The sequence below is a fragment of the Prunus avium genome, chromosome 1, assembly GCF_965620075.1.
Source record: "Prunus avium chromosome 1, drPruAviu1.hap1.1, whole genome shotgun sequence".
Classification (NCBI taxonomy): Eukaryota; Viridiplantae; Streptophyta; class Magnoliopsida; order Rosales; family Rosaceae; genus Prunus; species Prunus avium.
Genome location: NC_142284.1, coordinates 20,971,748 through 20,993,772, shown reverse-complemented (window position 1 = coordinate 20,993,772; position 22,025 = coordinate 20,971,748). Strand labels below are relative to the sequence as shown.

The 22,025-nt window shown below is 37.9% G+C and overlaps 2 protein-coding genes across 3 annotated transcripts; both read right to left on the bottom strand.

Moving 5' to 3' along the window:
• Positions 1-12,620: 12,620 nt before the first annotated feature.
• On the bottom strand, positions 12,621-16,177 carry PEX13 (peroxin 13). The gene is made up of 5 exons (XM_021956523.2): positions 16,016-16,177; positions 14,296-14,532; positions 13,863-14,206; positions 13,410-13,502; positions 12,621-12,933 (listed from the first exon to the last, which is right to left on the bottom strand). The coding sequence occupies exons 1-5, from the start codon at positions 16,038-16,040 to the stop codon at positions 12,721-12,723; spliced, it is 912 nt and encodes a 303-aa protein (XP_021812215.1). The 5' UTR covers positions 16,041-16,177; the 3' UTR covers positions 12,621-12,720.
• Positions 16,178-18,182: 2,005 nt separating this feature from the next.
• ABCF4 (general control non-repressible 4) lies at positions 18,183-21,816 on the bottom strand. Of its 2 annotated transcripts, none has more exons than XM_021956521.2 (2): positions 21,503-21,816; positions 18,183-20,600 (listed from the first exon to the last, which is right to left on the bottom strand). In XM_021956521.2, the coding sequence occupies exon 2, from the start codon at positions 20,586-20,588 to the stop codon at positions 18,435-18,437; it is 2,154 nt and encodes a 717-aa protein (XP_021812213.1). In that variant the 5' UTR covers positions 20,589-20,600; positions 21,503-21,816; the 3' UTR covers positions 18,183-18,434. The 2 variants fall into 2 exon arrangements, with proteins under 2 accessions (XP_021812213.1, XP_021812212.1); XM_021956520.2 differs by having other exon boundaries at positions 21,511-21,816.
• Positions 21,817-22,025: the final 209 nt, after the last annotated feature.

Here is a 22,025-nt window from a genome sequence, read left to right as displayed (position 1 = left end):
CTTAAGCTTTAATGTGATTTTGTAGTTTTTGTTCAAATGGAATTTGTAGTTTTCTTTTTGTAATTAATTGATGAATGTTTGATAATCTATTTCATGCATTCAATCATGTTTTTCCCATTGTGTAGTAAAAACTTTCATGCTTTTAAAAGAGAAGAGAATTACTAAAGATTAATAGAATTTTGATGAAGTTTATTTTTTGATAGTTTGTTGCCAATGGTACAAGTTATGCTTAGAATACTTCTAAAGGAAATTAAAAAGAGCTTTAATTATTTTGAACAACTACATTGGAAAATATTTTGTGGATCAAATTATTAAGAGTTGCATGCTTATGTCAAAAGTGGAACCCCAATGCCTTAGTGTTTTAATCAATTAAATTTTCTTTAAATCAAATCTTGCATAAATCTACCTCTCAATCACACTTGTTCTTTTTCATCTCTGTTATTTTCTTTACACTGCTCTCTGTGGATACGACACTCGGACTTCCGAACTACACTACTATACGATACCTTCCCTTGGGTTTTGCAAAGTGGTATTAACACTAGTACTAGGCTTGGTGAGCAATATCATCTCAAGCTTTCACTTGCTGCCTATGCCCGGCACTTGGACATTGGATGGGAGCCCACTGAATACCTAATGCTCGTAGGTTCGACTCTCACTTGGATGATTTCTTTGCGCTTGGCGGATGAAACCCCAAAAACTTCCTTGCCAAAAACCCTAGTTTGGGTACCTCGAAAAAGAAATTGAAAAAGGGCCTCTTTCCTTTTGTTTTGATTTTCTTATTTTGTGCCAAAAAGACACTTAATTTCATCAAAAGTTCCCCCAAATAAAATGGTGCATTGTCTTACTTTTTATTTTCATTTTTATTTATCCTATATTCTCCCATCTTTTTGGTAGGAAGCGAAAACTAAAACACTTCTTTTTCACCCATGACAGTGGTAGAAGAAAAGCAGACATTGTCTCACGAAAATGATGATGGCTCTATAATTGTTTGAGTAGTCTAGTACCTTCTTTTCCAAAGAGGTATCAGTACTTCCCTTTTCTAGATCTAGCTACATCATTTTATAATTTGCGCAACAAAGAACATTTGTTCGCGCAAAGTACATTTGAGTCGCACAAATTTCAGCACGACAGAAACTTCGTCGAGCAGAATCGAACATTTTCAATTGTCTCCCACAACCTGTTGTTATAGCTCCTACAAGGACACCAGATTCTAGTTGCACCCGGGTTGTGTGTACATGCAAAATCAATAAAATCCTCAATTCCATCTAAGTATTCGTCTGCGCATCTATTCGGGTTCTGTATCCACCTCCTGCTCATAATTCCTGGAACCACAATCACAACAACTTCATACGAAATCATAATGTCACATTATGCCTCCGGTAAGAGTCATATCCCATTCAGGAATGCATAGTCATGTCACATAATTTACGGCTACATAAGATTAGATTTCGACATGGATGAATTTCGACAGCATCTTGATACAGTTCTTGAGGTGTACCGTAGGTATAAAATATCTATGTACCACCTGAAGAACGTACAGAGATGAGACCGAAATCTTCACAACCAAAACCTAATCCTGTAGCCGTAAATTACGTGACATGACTATGAATTTCCAAACTGTCCAAATAATGGGACAATTCAAGAATTAATTGGACCACAGTCCTGCTTTCGCATACATGCACGAAATCCAACTAATCCTCGAATGGGAAACTAAGTTTTACTATAAATAAATAAAAATATCAAAAAAAAGTACGAAGTTAATTTCAATTAACTTCGTACATCACAACACATTGTTCTATGTCACGAATCAAATTTAACAACATAATATAAAAATAATTTCACAAAACAACATGAGTTTAACATAATGTAATTAATTTTATATTTTTAAAATATAAAACGAAGAAAATACATTCTCAATCGTTCTCCACCAATCGCTAATCACACATAGTATCCCTATAGACAACGAAATTAATAGCTTTAGTATGAATTTACATTAATACTTTTAAACTAACGACAAAAAATACTTACCCAATGAACATAGTGAATTCTTAGCAGAAGCCGAGGCAAAGGCAAAGGCAGAGGCATAGCTTTTTTTTGCAGTCTGCCTCTACAATGGCTGAATCCAGATTATATGACGAAGGGTTTTGCGTGACGAACAGGGATTCGTCACGCAAAAATAACACTTCGTCGCACAAGTGGTCACTTTCGTCGCCCATAATACCATTTTTGTCGTGCAGGTACGTGTCGACATCTAACTTGTACGCGACGAGAAATCATTTTCGTCGATACAACTTTTATCGCGCAATAGACCATTTTCGTCGTTCATGGACGTGCCGACATCAAACTTTATGCAACGATAGGTTTTTTTTGTCGCGCAAGTATTTGGCGCCCAAGGTATTAAATATCGATAATATCCCCGATATTATCCCGATAATATCTGATTTTTGGGGGTCCGATATTTTAACAACTAACCATAGTGTTATCGTCAATATATTGATATTATCCCGATAATATCGGGAAGATATTTTCAACATTTTTATGAATGATTTGGGCAATATATCGAGATATTATTGATAATATCCCGATAATATCCCGATACGAAACCCAAAAATATTTATATACATGGTATTTGTGAAAACCATTTTACTCCTTCAACACCTTAACCACCATATCACTTATGTTTTTGTGAAAATACTAAAATATTTATATATATACATGATTTTGTTTTGAATTCTTTTTGCAAGAAACAAATTTTCACATGAGATGAGTAGTAACTATTGTTATACTCATAACCAACCATTTCCCTACCCTTCATATCCCATTCCTGTTGGGATGGAATCAAGCGACTCATGGAAAGAATCCGAGACTCAATCTTCAAATGATTTTGCTTATGGACAACATCAACCAATCTCGGATCCATATGGGTGGCATGTTAACAATTACATGCAAAACTATTTTGGGGATTTATCATTTGATGACTACTCTTCAAAATATACTTACTCTACACATAGAGATAATGAAGATAGTGAAAATTTTGAACTTCATAGGAACTCTATGTGGTACTAAGTCACTCATGTATCTTACCATGCAATGTATAAAGTGTAAAATATTGTAGTAATTCATTATATATAAATGATTATGGTGTGTTTAATCTTCTTTCATTAATTACTACATATTTTCTACACTTACGGTGTTTGCCAGCTCGCTATATAATCAACTTAAATTAGTTAAATCCATCATGCAATGCATTTCCTTCCAATTTTTTGTGATAAACTAATAGATAATTGACTAAATAAACATCCTGCAAAGTTTCAATAAAAATTTCCAAGTTTTTCTTACAATTTCCGTGGTTTTTATTCAATTTTTTCCGATACCGATAATATCCCGATATTTCCTGCGATATTTCCATATTTTTTGACTTCCGATATTTCCGATACCTCCGATATTTAAGACCTTGTTGGGGCCAAATAAAACTAATCCCGTGTTTTTCTTACGCGACGATAACGTGTGTTGTCGCGCTAATTGTTCTTTCACGATGACAGCTGTCGTCGCGCAAATATTTGGCACCAAATAAAATATCACGCACAGTTTTCTAGCTAACTTTATGCGACGATGACGGTATGGTCGCACTAGGTGTCCTTGCATGACGACAGTCGTCGACGCACAAACGTTTGGCGCTCCAAATAAAATAAACCCGCGTTTTTCTTGCTAACTTTGCACAACAATAATGTCTATGGCCGCGCTAAGTTTTATTTCATGGCGAACTTTTTGGTCGTGCAAGTTTACAAATATAAAATTATTATCTACGATAGTTTGTGCTACGAATGAGTTTTTTCGTCGCGCAAGTGTGTCATGTGCGACGAATTTCTCTTCGCTGTGCAAATAGTAAAATGTAGTAGTGTAGTGAGATACTCTTAACTTTTCTTCATACATTGGGATTTCTTGAGACGCCGTAGTAGCATTTAACTGTATTCTCAGCAAGTGGTCCTGAATTTGTTAGATAGATGATATGCAGAAGCTTAAAACAAAGATTTGTTCAAACCCATTGATATTTGTGTTGATAGCACAACTTTTATGTATACGCAGTGCATTAGAAGCATTAAGGAAGTTGGTGGGCCTACTATAGGATCTTATGAGGCTTTCGTGGTCAATTTTCAGAGGACTCCAGAAGAATATGCTAAAATGCTTTCACATCCATCCTCAAGCTTGTGTGAGCTAAAATGCAGGAGCTTCCTATCCTTTTCTTCTTTCCATTCTGGCACGATTGAAGGTGCGTGAGCTGAAAGAAGGTCTTAGCTTTACAATGGGGTCGGGAAATTAATATGGACTAGCCCATTCTCCATTGTCATTGATGGCATAGGAGATCTTGTGTTGGGAATCCATTGGCTGCTTGTTGCTCGCTGAAGAAGGCTAGTCACCGGTCCAGATTTTGGACATTTCAGCATTAACGAGATGATTGGAACTGCATAGGTGCACAGATCTGAAAATTTCGATGGAAGTTACTTAAACGGTTTGTCTTGTGACTCCTATCCACACTAATGTAATTTCTGTAGCTGGTCTAGGAAGCCATCAATGTAGAACTCTTGTAATTTTTAGTTCATTCATTCTTTGTTTGCTTATATATGCTTCTATGCAAATAATCATGTAATCACCTGAATGTCATGTGCATTAAGCAGGACGATAGAAATACCTGAACAAGAACGCAAAATGATTATTTTGACAAACAAATGAACTGTTTCTGTTCTCTACTGCAGTGCAAATGGAAGATTGATGATGTAATACCGTTTTGGTCACTAGTTTTTACACAAAAATTCAATTTGGTCATTGAAATTTTTTTTTTGCCAGATTGGTCAATGTGTTTCCTAGAGTTTACAATTTATAGACATTTTATTAACTTCCGTTGAGTACAATTTTTATTTTTATTTTTTAAGGGAGCACGTTCAATTTCTTCTTCTAACTCAATTAGTTAGGATATATTGTGATATTAGGGTTTAACAAATTAGGGGAAATCTTGGGTTGAAATCAAAATTGTGAGGTATAAGTTCACGAATTCGATATTATATTGAAGCGTGAATCAATTGAGTAAGAACAGTATTGTGACTTTGGATGGAAAGGAGAAGTAATCAAGGTGATAGAGCACCAAAATATATTGGTAAGTTGTTATTTTCATTTTAATTTGGTTTGGATTTTTTATTTTTCCTTATATCTCACAATTTCGATTTCAACCTAAGATTTCCCCTAATTTGTATATGTGGGAGCATATATTTTCGTCTCCAATCAGAGCACGCCACGTGGAAAAGAAGATTATCCCTTAAATTAATTAATTAAACCATTTATTGGGATAATTAATTAATTTGGATAATATCTTAATTATATGGTATTATCTCATAGTTAATAAAGATAATATCATTAATTGGGATATTATCATAATAAAGGGATATTATCTTATAATTAATGAGATAATATCAATAATTCGGGTATTATCTTATCAAAGGGATAATATCCTAATTATAGGATATTATCTTATATTTAAACGAGATAATTCAGATATTATCAAAGTCCGACTCAATCTCTTCGAAACCCTAGCCCCGAGGCTCCTATAAATAGATGACTTTGTTCATCATTCAAGGTACATCTAAACCTACTCCTGATACCCGAGAAAAATACCCGAAGCTCTCTCTCCCTCTCCACTCTCCACTCTCCATATTTTCTCCACACGGCTCCGGCCACCACACACGGCTCCGGCCGCCTGGTTCACACCCTACATACAACTCCGTACCCTTTGCTTAGTTATTGTTTTCCTACAAACACTTGAACTAACTTAGGCATCGGAGGGCCTTTGGCCAACACCCTCGGGTGTGGTTTATTTACTCCAGTCTTTTTTACAGGAATCGAGAAGGAGAGAGAAGGAAGATCGAAGGTTGAAGGATCCATAAGCGAATATTCTCCCGCGAGATTATTGTCACAAACAGTATATATATGTACCCTAATTTGTTGAGTTAGAGGAAGAAGATTGAAGGTGCTTCCAAGAAAAATAAAAATAAAAACTACATTTAACCAAAGATAACGGAATGTCTATAAATTGTAAACTTTGGGAAACACAATGATCAATTTAGTTAAATTTTTTTCTCAATTACTAAATTGAATTTTCGTGTAAAACTCAATGACCAAAAAAGTATTTAACCCTATTGTAGAGTTATGCCCTAGAGTGTCACTCTTCCGAGCAATAGGAGATGTTGAGGTGTCGCAGTGGGAGCGTATCGATGTGATCCGGAACTGGAATGGGTTTTCACAGATCACTCTTTACTATCATCGACAAGGCAATTAATGGTCCAATGTCTGAGCTTCTATCGAATTTACCTCCGCTCGATTATATGGAAATCAATTTTATGTATTGTCTACGGTGATAACCTTCTTTGTTTTTTTTGCCTGTCTTTATACTGAGAACCTTTGGGGTATAACTAATATTTCTTCAGTTACTGGTGCAAATTTTCATATTATTTCCTGCAAATTATGTGCAAAATAAGCAGTAATCAATTAAATATTTTGAAGCAGTAACTTCTCTAGTGATGTCAATTATCAAATATCCAAGTCCCTTAACGTAGCTACATTTTAAGTCATAATGGGAAAAAAGAAAAACAATGAAATAAAAAGGTTCGTAAATGTATAAACTAAGGGTCAATTTAGGATTGCTATCACTTCCATGTTTGGTAAACAATATTTTTAAAATGTTGTTAGTATAAAAAAAAGTAATGTGAAAACCGTTTGGTAAATTTTAATACAAAACTATTATAATTGTGGATAATGACTAAAATGGACATGATGTTGGTAAATTTTAATATAAAGCTATTGTAACTGTTGATAATGACTGAAATGGACATCATGTTGAAAGTGTTATGTGTTAACTACATAGGGGTGGTGGTTGTAGTGGCGGTGTGGTGGTGGTGGTGGTGGTGATGGTAGTAGTGGGGAGGAGGTGTGGTGATGATGATATAGATGGAGGTGGAGTTGGTGGTTGTGGTAGTTGTGGTGGTAGTGGTGGTTGTGGTGGTTAGTGGTGGTGGTAGACGATGTCATTTTTTAAAACTATTGATGGTATTATGGGAATTTTAAAAATTCATTAAATGCTATTATCTGCTTCTTGTGAAAGCAGCTTTAAAAAGCAACCTAGAGGTTCTTGTCAGCAGGCCATTGCTTTTAAAATAATCAACATATTTTATTTTTATCAAAGACCTTTTTTTAAAGAAAGAGAATTCATTCATAGAACCAAAGACGTACAAAGAATGACATGATACAGTGGCCTCGTTAAATCCTTCCTAGGACAACCTCATGGGACAAACCCCAGAGGAGCAAAGAGTACCACACATGTCATGGACTAACATGAGAGTCCGATTCAGGTCACTTTGGACCATTACAATAAAAGAATAAATCAAAAAACGAAAACTAACACATAGACCTCCAACGAGAATTGCAACTATAGACCAACACAGTAGACCCACATGAGAGGACCGCAAAACATCCCAATTGTCAAAAGAAGTCTTCTATGAGTAAAATCATAGTCCTTTAACACCCACACAAACTGCAAGGCATACCATAGCAGAAATCAGGAAAGAACACGTAGGAGGAACACATAAACAACAGTAAAAGGATCCCTGAGAAGCACTCCACTTCAACTCAGAACCAGACAAAGAAAATCTCCTATGATCAAGCATAGTTCTTTAGTCGGCGCAGAGTGTTAAGCTCATAATTTTATACATATACATGCCCTATTTACTTACTTCTTTTGCTTAGTTTCCTAGACTTCTAAGTTATTTGCCTTCCTTTGTGTGTTTTGTAGGCAAATAGAGCAAGAGAGCATAATTCATGCAATTCAAGCATGTTAAGGCCTAATTTGGATGAAGGGAAGAAGAGCTTAAAGACAAACTCAATTTTGGCTACAGCCCCCTGCCAGTCCAGTTTCGTAGGTCATATTGTAAGCTTTGTTTCAGCAACCTACATAGCTCGAATGAGGCCACATTCTTCATGAAAGTTGTTCCAATTGGTGTGTACTATAACATATCCAAAATTCAGCCCCATTGGATAAATCTGGAGTCCGTTATCTAGCAAACACAGAACCATGCTCAGGATGGATCTTATCAGCGCGGAAAATGAGTTAGCAATTTGTTTCGGCCTTAACTTCCTCCTCCGACCTTGGATTGGCCCAAATGATATATGGCTGGAAAGAAGACATTCTGAACTTCAAGTTTGAGTGCTTAAAGTCTTAATTTGCTTAAGGGAAGCCCAAGTTGTAAGCCCTTGAATTTGCTGGTCATGCTGACCTCAGCATGTGCTGGTTGGATGCTTGGTCATGGTGAGCTAGGTATGAGCTATCATTTCTGGTTGGAAGCTTGGTCATGGTGACATGAAGATGAGCTAGGGCTGCTGGTGGGATCTATTGGTGAAGTGCATCAACCAATTCAAGATTTTCTAATACAAGTGCATCACCCAATTTAGATTTTCTAATACAAGTGCATCAACCATTTCAGATTTTATAAAACAAGTGTTGTATGCATTAGCCATATTGAATTCAGATTTTCACTTCCCCTAGGCCTATAAATAGGGAGGTTCTCTAAGCTTGTAAAAGCACCCCAAGGGGGGGAGCTCTCAAGCACTTCTCTAGAGCTCCCTTCCCTTCTCTCCCTCAAATTCTCTTAGTTTTCCTTTCTAGTTCTCAATTCTAGCTTTCTTTAATGTTTTCTTAGTTGTAATTTATTTTTCTTGTAATGTACATTCTTTCTTAAGTATTCAAGTTTAATTAGTTTCCAAGTTTCAATTATGGTTTTTGTTCTTATTCATTATGCTTATAAGTTAATATGCTAGTTTGAATGATTGATCACCATTTAGGCTTGCATGTTAGCTATCTTGGTTTGAATTAAGAGTAGACACCATGCTTTAATTCGAATTGAACTATGAATAGGAAGAGTATGTATGGACATTCGACAACAGGGATTAGATACATACTTGGTTGTTTAAAATGTTCTTCTATGCTTAATGGGTTCCTAATGCTTAATTTTAGGTTAGACAACAAATGATCAAATTAGGGAATTAGGAACACAAGGTTATGACCACACACCATGGCTTAATCATACTTTAGCTAGAATCAATCCATTAATCTAAATTGAACTTGGGAACTTATTTGCTTGAGTTACTTATTTCTTTCTTCCTTGTTTTATGTTCTTTGTTTTTGTTTCTATTTTGTGTAGGGAAACTAAATTGGATCATTCAATCACCAATCCCTGTGGAATCGACCTCGCACTTACATATGCTATACTACCAACGGTTCGTGCACTTGCGAGTATCACAAGTTGAGGATGCAGCTTAATCCATTTTGGTGGAGCTAAATCTACGCAACAAGTTTTTGGCGCCGTTGCCGGGGATCGGTAACATTGTTTGATTCTATTTGGCTTTCCTACTTTATTTTTTTTTTCTTAACTGGACAATTTCAAGTTTTAAAGTTAATGACATTAATGGACAAGTTGTGTTTGTAGTCCAACAGAAAAGGACAATTGCCCAACAAGCAAGAGAACTGGGTTTAAGTCCCAGCTTACACAACCCATTTTTTTTTCAAAAACTTGTTGCGTAGATTTAGCTCCACCAAAATGGATTAAGCTGCATCCTCAACTTGTGATACTCGCAAGTGCACGAACCGTTGGTAGTATAGCATATGTAAGTGCGAGGTCGATTCCACAGGGATTGGTGATTGAATGATCCAATTTAGTTTCCCTACACAAAATAGAAACAAAAACAAAGAACATAAAACAAGGAAGAAAGAAATAAGTAACTCAAGCAAATAAGTTCCCAAGTTCAATTTAGATTAATGGATTGATTCTAGCTAAAGTATGATTAAGCCATGGTGTGTGGTCATAACCTTGTGTTCCTAATTCCCTAATTTGATCATTTGTTGTCTAACCTAAAATTAAGCATTAGGAACCCATTAAGCATAGAAGAACATTTTAAACAACCAAGTATGTATCTAATCCCTGTTGTCGAATGTCCATACATACTCTTCCTATTCATAGTTCAATTCGAATTAAAGCATGGTGTCTACTCTTAATTCAAACCAAGATAGCTAACATGCAAGCCTAAATGGTGATCAATCATTCAAACTAGAATATTAACTTATAAGCATAATGAATAAGAACAAAAACCATAATTGAAACTTGGAAACTAATTAAACTTGAATACTTAAGAAAGAATGTACATTACAAGAAAAATAAATTACAACTAAGAAAACATTAAAGAAAGCTAGAATTGAGAACTAGAAAGGAAAACTAAGAGAATTTGAGGGAGAGAAGGGAAGGGAGCTCTAGAGAAGTGCTTGAGAGCTCCCCCCCTTGGGGTGTTTTTACAAGCTTAGAGAACCTCCCTATTTATAGGCCTAGGGGAAGTGAAAATCTGAATTCAATATGGCTAATGCATACAACACTTGTTTTATAAAATCTGAAATGGTTGATGCACTTGTATTAGAAAATCTAAATTGGGTGATGCACTTGTATTAGAAAATCTTGAATTGGTTGATGCACTTCACCAATAGATCCCACCAGCAGCCCTAGCTCATCTTCATGTCACCATGACCAAGCTTCCAACCAGAAATGATAGCTCATACCTAGCTCACCATGACCAAGCATCCAACCAGCACATGCTGAGGTCAGCATGACCAGCAACTTCAAGGGCTTACAACTTGGGCTTCCCTTAAGCAAATTAAGACTTTAAGCACTCAAACTTGAAGTTCAGAATGTCTTCTTTCCAGCCATATATCATTTGGGCCAATCCAAGGTCGGAGGAGGAAGTTAAGGCCGAAACAAATTGCTAACTCATTTTCCGCGCTGATAAGATCCATCCTGAGCATGGTTCTGTGTTTGCTAGGTAACGGACTCCAGATTTATCCAATGGGGCTGAATTTTGGATATGTTATAGTACACACCAATTGGAACAACTTTCATGAAGAATGTGGCCTCATTCGAGCTATGTAGGTTGCTGAAACAAAGCTTACAATATGACCTACGAAACTGGACTGGCAGGGGGCTGTAGCCAAAATTGAGTTTGTCTTTAAGCTCTTCTTCCCTTCATCCAAATTAGGCCTTAACATGCTTGAATTGCATGAATTATGCTCTCTTGCTCTATTTGCCTACAAAACACACAAAGGAAGGCAAATAACTTAGAAGTCTAGGAAACTAAGCAAAAGAAGTAAGTAAATAGGGCATGTATATGTATGAAATTATGAGCTTAACACAGAGTAGAGAAGAGCACCACATCCCAACAACTACCACTAGCGTCGTTGCTGCCGCCGCCGTTGAAACAAAAACAAAACATCAGCCACCAGGTATCACAACTCTCCCGAGGAGAAACACAATCCATCGTCACCACATCAACAACGATAAAAGAACCCTTGAGAAGCACTACACTTCAACTCAAAATTGGGCAAAGAAAACCTCCTATGACCAAGCATATTTCTTTGGTCAGTGTAAAGTAGAGAAGAGCACCACATCCCAACAACTACCACTAGCGTCATTGCTACCGCTGTCATTGAAACAGAGACGAAACATCAACCACCAAGTATCACAACTTTCCCGATGATAGACATAATCCAGCATCACTACTGTCGCCGCCGTCGAGATAAAGACAACACCAGCCACCTAGAACACTGCAAAAACAATCAAACAAAACAAACAGACAAACAGATCTAGATTATTTGGGGAGGAGAAGAGGGGATAAGACGAAGGGAAAAGATGGGAGAAAAAGATGGGGAGATGAGGAAAGGAAGGGGAAGATGGGCGGAGGGGAGTAGGGGCAGTGGCCACCTACCCCCTAGCGTTGTCGGCAAGGAGAAAGGGGGCCAGAGTGCTGCTAACTTTTTCCAAAGACCTTAAACTCCTTAACTTTAAAATAAAGCCAATTTTTTGCACAAAAAAATACCCCAAACTAAGTCCTTCAGACTCATTGGCCTCCTATAAAATGAATGTGCCTAGCTTGCTCCCCCAATTATCATGAAAAACTATAGGGAAATATAGTTTTTCTAGGTGCTTCACTGCACTAAGTGCGAATAGTGGTAGTGTCTACGCTTGGAGCGGCAATGCATACTCTTTTAGCGGTAATATTTGTGCTTAGAGTGGAAGTGTACCAAATTCAAATGTTCGTGCTTGGAGTGATTGTACTTGGAGTGATAATCTGTGCTTAAAGTAGTAGTGTTGTGCTTAGGAGTTGTAATGTATTTTAGTTTTTAAACACAAACTAACACCCCAAGGGAGCAATGTACTAGTTGGACGATGTGGAAGTACGTTCACTCCTAGTGTAGCACTACATTGATGAAAAAACAAAGCAAATACCCCAGCTTAATTTCCAAGATCAGAGGATTTATTGTGGCAGGTAGAATAAGATCAAGAATGAGGATGTCATGAATGTAACATCACAACTTATAATTGGTAGTCATCCATATTAAAATTCTTGATACAAAGCTTATATCTTATTATTGCTTTTTTTTTTTACTGGCTAGTCATCTAATGAGCCATAAACAATTTGGCACGAGCTGCAGAGATTACATGACACCACATCAACATTCATATTGGCATTTCCATTCACTCAAATTGGAGGTGGAAGAGATCCCTTTCTCCTTTTCTGGTTCTCTAAATGCAAGCAAGATTCACAGAGGCAAGCAAGATGACACTGTTTCGTAAAGTCTCATCATTTACTGGTATCATTTTCCCAAACATTGTCCCAACCACCACTCGGAGCAGGTCTCGGACCCTCGATGTAGTTCTGGGGTCCATGGGGTCCATGGAGAGGACCCCCGTTGGGACCTTGTGGATGAACCTTATTGGGTTTTGTTTTAACTCCCAGTATCCTTAATACAAATCTAGCCAGCTCTCCATACAATAATCCAGAGCGATCAAAAAGCTGCAGCAAAGTATTGACAACCAGTTAGAAAATGCTTAAATGGGGCTAATAAGTTGCAAAATAATTCCAAAGCTATGGCCATTGGTTTTCCATTCCACCCCAAAGAAGCGAGGATATGAAAGCACTATCAAACCAGTCACCACATCTTTAATAAGATAGATATAGGAACTTTCTGTGCTTTTTGCATGAAAGTTACAGCAACTGATACATGGGAATTCCTCCAGTTGCCATTTCAATAATCATCTACTAAAGGAAGGTGGCAAGATGTAACCAAAAAGTAAGATGGCCAGATATTCTAAACCACCACATTAAACTTCCGATTAAAATATGTCAGACTTTGGAATTTCCTACTGCATGCTTCATGTCTGGGATTGAAAATGATGGGCTTCTCTAAGAAATAATTCATTTCACAGGTGTTGAACAAAAGTTTATTCTACACTGACGACAAATAAAGAGATGCAATGACAGATGATTACCTGAAGAAGTGCAGACATGAACATATGGAATGCCTGGGTGTTCTGGTCTATGAGAATTGCAATTCGACCAAAAAAGTTAACCACACCTTGCGTCTGCCATAAGAGGAAAAATTGAGAATAAGTAATAGTATGAAAGTCATCAAAATTCCAAAATAACTCTAATTAATTTTTTTATTTATTATTATAAGGGGTGTTAAAAAGCACATCCCTTTCTTGTTCTACCAATCCCCATCCAAAAGAAAAGAGTTACAGATGCCCTATAAGCAGGCTCCAGAAAACAAGGTAAACCGGCAAACAATACGATTCATGTTATGCTAATTTTGACACATTCATTTAGAAAGTTTGATAGTCTATTATACCTTACTACTTTCATAATACATTTGTTTATTACATTATGCATTTCTCATCCATCGAATATGAAAGTATAAACAAGTAAAAACGTAAAATGCTTACCACCCGAAGTACTGAAATCCAAAACCCTGGTGGAGATGGAGGACCACCATATGGATCATTTGGATCTTGATCTCCATAAGGGCCACCCATGCCCATTCCATAACCACCCATCTGGCCTCCAAGACCACTATTGTACATTCCACCTCCATACATCCCAGAAGATCCGTACATTCCACCTCCATACCCTCCCCTATACATGCTGTTGTTGCCATACATTCCCCCACCATATAATCCTCCAGTTCCGCCATATGATGAACCATACATTCCAGACATTCCAGACATTCCAGACATTCCAGAGATTCCAGAGCCGTAACCCGAGTTATAGTTCACAGTAGAACCATAGCCTAGGAAAAACAAAAAACAGATGAATAAACACAAATAAATTTTGGAAAGTGACAAATCAGGGGATGGAGAGGTTCATGCTTTCACTAACCTCCGTAGTTGCTGCTGCTCCCATAGTTCTGATCCCAAGGCCTTGAGGGAACAGGCCTAGCAAGAGCATTTCTATTAATAGTGGCATTTCTATCAGAACTTGAAACTATTTCTCCAGGTTTAGCAGTTCCTGAAGCCTCAACTACATCACTTGTGCTTCCAGCTGATGGGGGTTTAAAAGGTGCAGGACCAGATGAGGAACCTGCTCTCTCCCACGGTTTTGGGGGAGGACCATTAGCTGTGAAAGGCAAAAATGTAACTCACTTTCCAAAGCAAAAATACCATAACTACCACACGACCTTAACCACAATCTACCAATTTAATAAACATTGAAGTTACAGAAACAGACTTCCTACAACTCCTACATCTTTTAAATTTACAAAAATCCAAAAATGTCACAGCACATTGCCTGCCTCTAAATCTCTGAATTACAGGAACAGTTTGTGGTCACGAAGCGTGTCCTTGCTAGATTTTGAAAGTTTGTTTTTGTAAATTTTTTATTTCAACTTCTGTAGCTAGTTACTGTCCAAGTGGTACTGTCCATGCCACTTTGGTAGAAGCACGGGTGCTTCAGGTAATTCTCTTGTGTTTTGTTCGGAGGTCATAATTAGTTGATTTGTACTGCCTAGGGTTTTATTGGTAAGCATTTGAACGTTCTTGTTTTTTTTTCCCCTCGAGTTCCTATTATGCCTTCCTACTTGCCCCCATGCTTCTGATTACCCTGCTATCCATTTGATTTTCTTATTTCTGATAAATCTGGTTGAACCCATTAAACACCACAGAAAATTTCCAACAGGTTCCAAACAACCCTAAGAACATCAACATAGAAGGACTATGGTAACTCTGACAGACCCGACAAAACTCTTAAGAAGAAAGAAAACAAAAAATAAGAGAAACCGTTTTTCCAACAGAAGACATTGAGTTTCTCAAACTACCTAAGGGGATTTTGGGTGATAAATGAGTTAAGGGGTTACCACCTAGCATTAAAGATAGTCCACGAGTTCAACATACTGAGCGAACAAACTTTATGTAACTTTATCGACAGCTTTAGCTACAAAGAGAGCTATGAGCAAGCAAGCTACATGTTAATTTTGCTCGAATAAAATCTAGTACTCCATTTTAAAAGATAATCCATTCTGTCAATCATTTCAATAGCTGAACCATCATTCATATCACCCAAATTGCAATAATCATAATCATTTTTTTTATTAATAAAAGAGCTAAATTATATAAATATTTCAGTAGCCGAATCGTCATCTGTATCACCACAATTCGACCCATTGACACTAACCCAACACTTTGTTACTTAAAAGGGGGCGCAGAGGAGTCTTTTCCAGTCAATTGGATGTGCTTGTTATTCTAGGGTCATAAAAGATGAACAAGAAATGAATCAAAACTGGAATTCCATCCTTTTTCTCGCAAATTTTCTCAACAAACAAACAAATCCTATCCTCAAAACAATTCCAACATAAAATTCATAATCCCTGTTCAACAATCAAAACCCAAAACTCCAATAACTCTTAACAACCCACCAAAACTCCCAAACCATCCACCCCTTAACCAAACTAACAATAACGTCAAAAAGAAAACAAGACCGAAAAAAAAAAATCCAACTTTTGTCTAACCCAGAAAAGAAACACCGCGAAATTCAACAGAATTAAAAAGAAACGAAATCGAATAGCCAGAAATTCATGAAAAATTTCATGGGAAAATTTACGAACCTGAAGGCTTGGGGTTCGACTCCATCAGAATTTGCAAAGACACGTCATGCGATAGAAGAGCTCATTCCTCTTTTCGAGACAGACTTTCTTTCTTGTTCTCACTATTTTTTCATTGATTTTTTTGTTTTATATATTTTATTTTTAATTTTTAATTTTGGTTAGAACGGTGGACCTGTCGGCCTGTGGATTTCTGCTAGTGCTGAGAAGGGTCCTATCGCTATGTGGACCGTCAATCCTTGTTGGGCCCCACGTTTAGTGGCGGCTATGATCCGGTCGTTGCTGGGTGGACTTTTTGACGTTTAGCGATGGACCGCGTAGGTTTAACACGTTGGGCGGATTTGTTTTTGTTTTTCTCATTTTGTTCAAGGCTTTGAGAATGAAATGCAGAAAGAACTTTGTTTGATATTTGGCATTTAAAACGTTGAGATGTAAACATGATAGCTGCCAATTTAACTCATGTACTTAAACATGAAACTTGAGACTTGATGAAATCCAATTTAGCTCGTATACTCTTACACCGAGTCAATACACACACAATAAGGTTTTTTTTTTTTTTTGGTCAAATGTACTTTCCATTAAACAACAGACAGTACATCAAGGTGAGACATGACTACCAACAGCCAGACACAACAAACAAAGAGCAAAGCACGACAAGGCTACCAACAGCCCAAAATAAAGCAAACTAAACACAAACAGACACTATGAACAAGTAATCAAGTTAGAGATCAGAGTATTGACACCTCCCAGGGGAGCCAGTCCATCTCTTAACATAAGACTACTGCCTAGGCTCAAACAGAAAAAAAAATAAAAACCCAACCTAAAGTGCCAAAATAGCAAGCCCAACACAACAAAAGCCCACAAGAAGCAAAAACCCTAATATCTAATCCTAAATAAAATAAGACACCGTCACCACCCACAGATATGCCGCCGCCGCCACAAGAAAAGCAAAGGCCATGGGAGCCAAGAGAGGAGATCTGTAGAGTGTGGATTTGGGAGAGCAAGCCCCCATGCGTCATACTCAAATGATCTATCAAGTTGCGGTCAAGATTGACCATAGATTTGCAGAACCCACAAGTGCAGATCCAAGTATGAGATCTGAGAATGGGTTGATGGAGTAGAACAACTGCAGCAATCCAGTGGCAAACCAAATAAATCTTAGGGATAGAGGACTTTTGGATTTTAGATTTTGTGGGAAAAGAGAAATAGGTCGACGGAGTGGGGGAGGGATGAAGGGAAAGAGAGATGAGGGAGATGTGAGGGCTGTAGAACAAAGGGAGAGAAAGATCAGAGGAAGGAGTAGAAGACTTAAGGGTCTGCAACAGAGAATACAAAATAGGAAGGGCTTTCAAAAGGACAAAACGAAAGTGAGAGAAAAGAGCCACACAAAAGGAGGCAGGGTAGCCACACCAAAGGTGGCGGAGCAGCCGCCCCGAAGGGCGGCGGGAGAGACACCAGCTACTCAGAAGAGGGCGGTGGAGATGAGAGAAAACTTAGAGAGAAGGAGGAGCCTCTCTCTCTAACTTTTCCCTAGTGATTTGCTCATACACACACAATAAGGTTAAATCACCACAATGAGACTAGTCACAACTAATTATATATAAAACCCACCACAAATATATATTGTCATCGTCATCCATGTGAGTTGAATCTGAGACTTCCTCCAACTAACTAGAGATAAATATCACTAAATCAAAAGCTAATTAATACAATCACATGGAACCTTGTTAAAATATTAACCATGAACTAAATATGACTTTTGTGAAAAGGTTGCATTATATACCCTTTTTGTTCCTAATTGAAGCTCACTGAGATATACATTCCCCTTATATTCCCTCAAATAACATAAACCATAAATTTACACCAAACCATAAACCATAAATTTATTTTAGGCGAAGATGAGAAATTGGATTGATACATTTGGGTATCTTAGAATAATAGTGTGGGGGAAGAGAGGCTACTTTTTAGAATTTAACAATTGTTGGGGCTTAAACACAACACAGACAGACAGCAAACCAAACCATAAACAACAAGATTACAATATTTTTCCAATTTCGAAAGTAATTGTCTTCTCAACAGAATTTTCCTTATAATCAAGTCTACAAGTATAGAACAAACTCCCCTAGAAGAAATCCCTAAAAAAAAATACAATAATTTATGGGAATTGCTCTGCTGTTGAAAATGAAAACTACATATAAAATGCTGAAGTAAATACATCAATGAGCTAATGGTACACTCCGTTTAACCAAAGTAGAATTATAATACACTCAAATGACAGAAACAATAAAAATGCATCAGTAAGTAGGATGTAGTCCATGAGCAAGCAAACTCATGGAAAATCTTAAAACATGGAATCTGCAAAATTTTACTATCATTACAAGAAAGAGAGAAAGAAAAAGAAAAACAAATGCCTCTGGCCTTATTAGTCATCGACCTCAGCTTTAATTTCTCTTTGTAGCTCCTCCTTGTACTCCTCAAAAGTCCCTGGGAAAGTCCTCACAGTACCCTCTTCAACAACCCAAATTTCACTCTTCTCTTCATCGTCACACACCCGTGATATCAGCCTAGAATCATGACTCACCAGTACAACTCCACCAGTGAATTCATCAAGCGCATCAGCCAGGGCATCAATACTCTGCATATCTAAATGATTCGTGGGCTCATCCAACAGCAAAATGTGGGGCCTTGACATGGATATTGATGTGAAGACAACTCGTGCTTTCTGCCCTCCGGACAATTTTGCAATAGGAGTAAGATGGTTGTGGCTAGGGAGTCCATATTTCCCAAGCTTTGCCCGGACAGCCTCTTGCTTGCTAAGTCCCTCTTGTTCTGGATGAAGGCGAAGAAGGTACTGAACTGGGGTCTCACCCATTGTCAGGAGATCCACAAAGTGCTGTGAATACCTACCGATCCTCAACTTCTGACTCCTCCGCACTTCACCCTCCGTAGGAACCAAATCACCTGCAAGAAGGTTGAGCAGAGTAGACTTTCCAGCTCCGTTAGGTCCAACAATGGCAACACGAGTCCCCATATCAATACCAACATCAACACCTGACAGCTTGAAATCCTCCCGTTTTGGATAACTGAAGCTGACTTCAACAAGTTGCAAGAGTGGAGGAGTAAGCTCGGTAGGTTCAGGAAAGTGGAACTCCACACTGTAATCTCTCCACTTCTTAGGAGCCTCAACTGGTATGTCATCTTCATCAACCTTGCCCTTGCCCCTGCTCTTTGATGCTTCCTTAGCTGCTGCAGACTTTGCTCGATCCTTGACCTTCTCCTGTTGAACCCGATTTCCACTCCTTTTGGCAGCTTTCATCTGCTTGTCATAAATTTCAAACTTTTTGTTCACTTCTTTGCGACGTTGCTCATACCCAGTTTCAAAATCATCAAAATTTCCACGGTAGATGTGGAGTTTCAGATCATGGAGATGAATAATTTCATTGCAAACTGTGTTAAGGAAATCCCGGTCATGTGAGACGACGACCAAAGTTTTTTTCCAGCGGCACAAGTACTCCTCCAACCAGAGAACAGCCCTCAAGTCGAGATGGTTAGTGGGTTCATCAAGCAACAAAAGCGTTGGCTGGACAAAAAGTGCCCTTGCTAATGAAATTCTCATCCTCCAACCACCACTGAAGGACTTAGTTGGACGGCCTTGCATATCCTTTGTGAACCCCAGCCCAGCAAGAATCTTTGAAGCCTGAGCTTCAGCCGCATCCGACCCCATCAACTGCAATTTCTCATACAATTCAGTAAGTTTCTCTCCCTCTACATCATCATCATAACCGTCCTTTTCCTCAGCAGAAGCTGAATTCTGCAAATCTGCAACCTCTTTCCGGATTTTGACAAGTTCTTCATTAGCTGAAACAACTGCTTCAAGGGCAGTTCTATCGTCAGCAACTACCTCCTGTTCAACCAAAAGCACATCAATGTTTTTGGGTACTGGAATCTTCCTCCAAGCAAGAAGCTTCAAGAGAGTAGACTTGCCCATTCCATTAGGGCCAACCAAACCATATCTTTTCCCATGTGATATCTTCACTGAGGTGTTCTTTAGAAGTTCCTTTCCCCGAGCCGACACAGAAAAATTTTCTACTGTTATATCCTTGACATTAGCATCGCCATCTTCACCATCAAGTACCGATGCCCGGCTTCCAATAACAACAGTGAAAGCATCATGATCGTCTTTAAGGGCCTCCTTCTTAGCCTGCTCAACAGCATGGGCAGCTAGAAGGTCCTTCTGAGCACGCTTCTTTAACTCTTTGTCTGTTATGGATACATCAAGTGGCTTATATTCTGGCCTCTTCTGCTTTTCTTCTTGTTGGCCCTCTTCCAACACATATTCATCTTCTTCATCAGAGGGGGGGAGATCAATATCATCAGTGTAGGATGGACGCTTTGGAGCACCTTTCGCCTTTGTACTTGAGGAAGATCCTTTCTTGGGCTTATCAGGTTTCTGGTCCATGCTGGCCAACATGGCAGAGACTGATAGTTTCTCTTTCTTCCCGTCTTTAGGAGCATCTTTTCCGGTTGACTTAACCTTCGTGGTTGCACCAGCCTCCTCTGTCTTCTTCTTTCCCATTGCAGCAGTTATCTGATAAAAAAAAAGGAACAAAACTCAACTAACTTCAGCTATAGATGATGTTAAATTACAATCAGATCAGCACAATACAAAGAAGTATAGCATCAAAAGCGGCTATAAGCTGCTGTCCAGTGACCCAAACAGTCCCAAAATACAGAGAACAGAAGGATAAAGCTATAGAATAGAAGTTGGAACGAAGATAATTGAGTTCTAGGGCATAGAGACCCAAAAGAAACTCTATAATCTGTAACTTGTGAATAAAACTGATAAAAGACCCTTATTACATCTCTTAACTAGGCTTATATAGCCATCAAACCTTAGAATAAAAGGGAAACCTAATTGACAGAGGAAAACTAAACCAAAACAGGGAATTAAAACAAATCCTAGTTGGAATAGGAAAACAAATGATAACTTATCAATTTAAAATAACTCAAACTTAGCGGTATTGGCTAACGGGTAGATGCTCCTGCATCACCTATATTGTACAAATTTGTCTCATCATGATGGTTCTCGTGGACAGTGTACACAAAATCCTTCGACAAAGTTTGAGGTGTTCAACTTCAGATTGGAAGCTTGCAAGGATTTCCAAATTCCTTATTCCAAATTTTGTTTTCTATATACATAGAGGATTTTTTTTTTTCATTGGCTAAGAATTTTAAAATACCAAAGCTCCAAAAACAGCCCCCCCTATAATCATCCAGTTCCTAACCCAAAATTTTGGGAAGATTTTTATGCAAGTAATCAAAAGATAAATCCATAAGTTTTATCACTCAATTCAATTGAAGAACCTAACACATAAATCAGTCTAAAGAGTAATGAATTTCCATGATTTTGTATGCGATGATTTAACAGACTTGAATCAAGACTTGCAAAATAGGTGAATCTTAATCGAATTAAAAGAAATAAAACTCAACCTACAAACCTCAGACCAAGAGCTCAAGTATGTTGTCGCTGTAGTTTCTAGAGAAAACCCAAAACTGAAAACCCACAGTCACAGATGCAGCCGAACAAAGAAAAAATTAAATAATGATTGGTGAGATTCAAAAGCCCAAATAACAACGGACTTGCTGCTGGGAATAAGAAAGGTTTATTTGGCAACGGGCACTGCAGATGCCGTGAAGGGAAGAGGGAGACCAGCAGGTGAAAACACCAATGGAGGTGGGGGACTGGTGTGTCGTGGCGGCGGCCAGATGAAAAGATCCAGAGCAAGGTTATTTTTAAATAAAAAAATTATTTGTCATAAGATAAGATGCAGAGCAAGGTTATATACGGTATTTACAACAAAACCGACAAAAGACGGTAAAGTGAACACAGGATTCAATTCAATCCGCCCAAATAAACCGATTCAGCCCAATTCAATTCAATTCAATTCAATTCAATTTTAATCCATTTCAATAATTTGGTAAATTAAATTGAATCACTAATTTTCAAAATCAA

What these genes read in the sequence shown, in the direction of transcription:
- PEX13 (XM_021956523.2), bottom strand. Translation starts at nt 16,040, where the DNA reads ATGGAGTCGAACCCCAAGCCTTCAG. An exon ending in GAGCAGCAGCAACTACGGAG is followed by an intron (nt 14,207 to 14,295) that starts GTTAGTGAAAGC and finishes TGTTTTTCCTAG; the next exon opens with GCTATGGTTCTACTGTGAAC. An exon ending in GGATTTCAGTACTTCGGGTG is followed by an intron (nt 13,503 to 13,862) that starts GTAAGCATTTTA and finishes CTCTTATGGCAG; the next exon opens with ACGCAAGGTGTGGTTAACTT.
- ABCF4 (XM_021956521.2), bottom strand. Translation starts at nt 20,588, where the DNA reads ATGGGAAAGAAGAAGACAGAGGAGGCTGGTGCAACCACGAAGGTTAAG.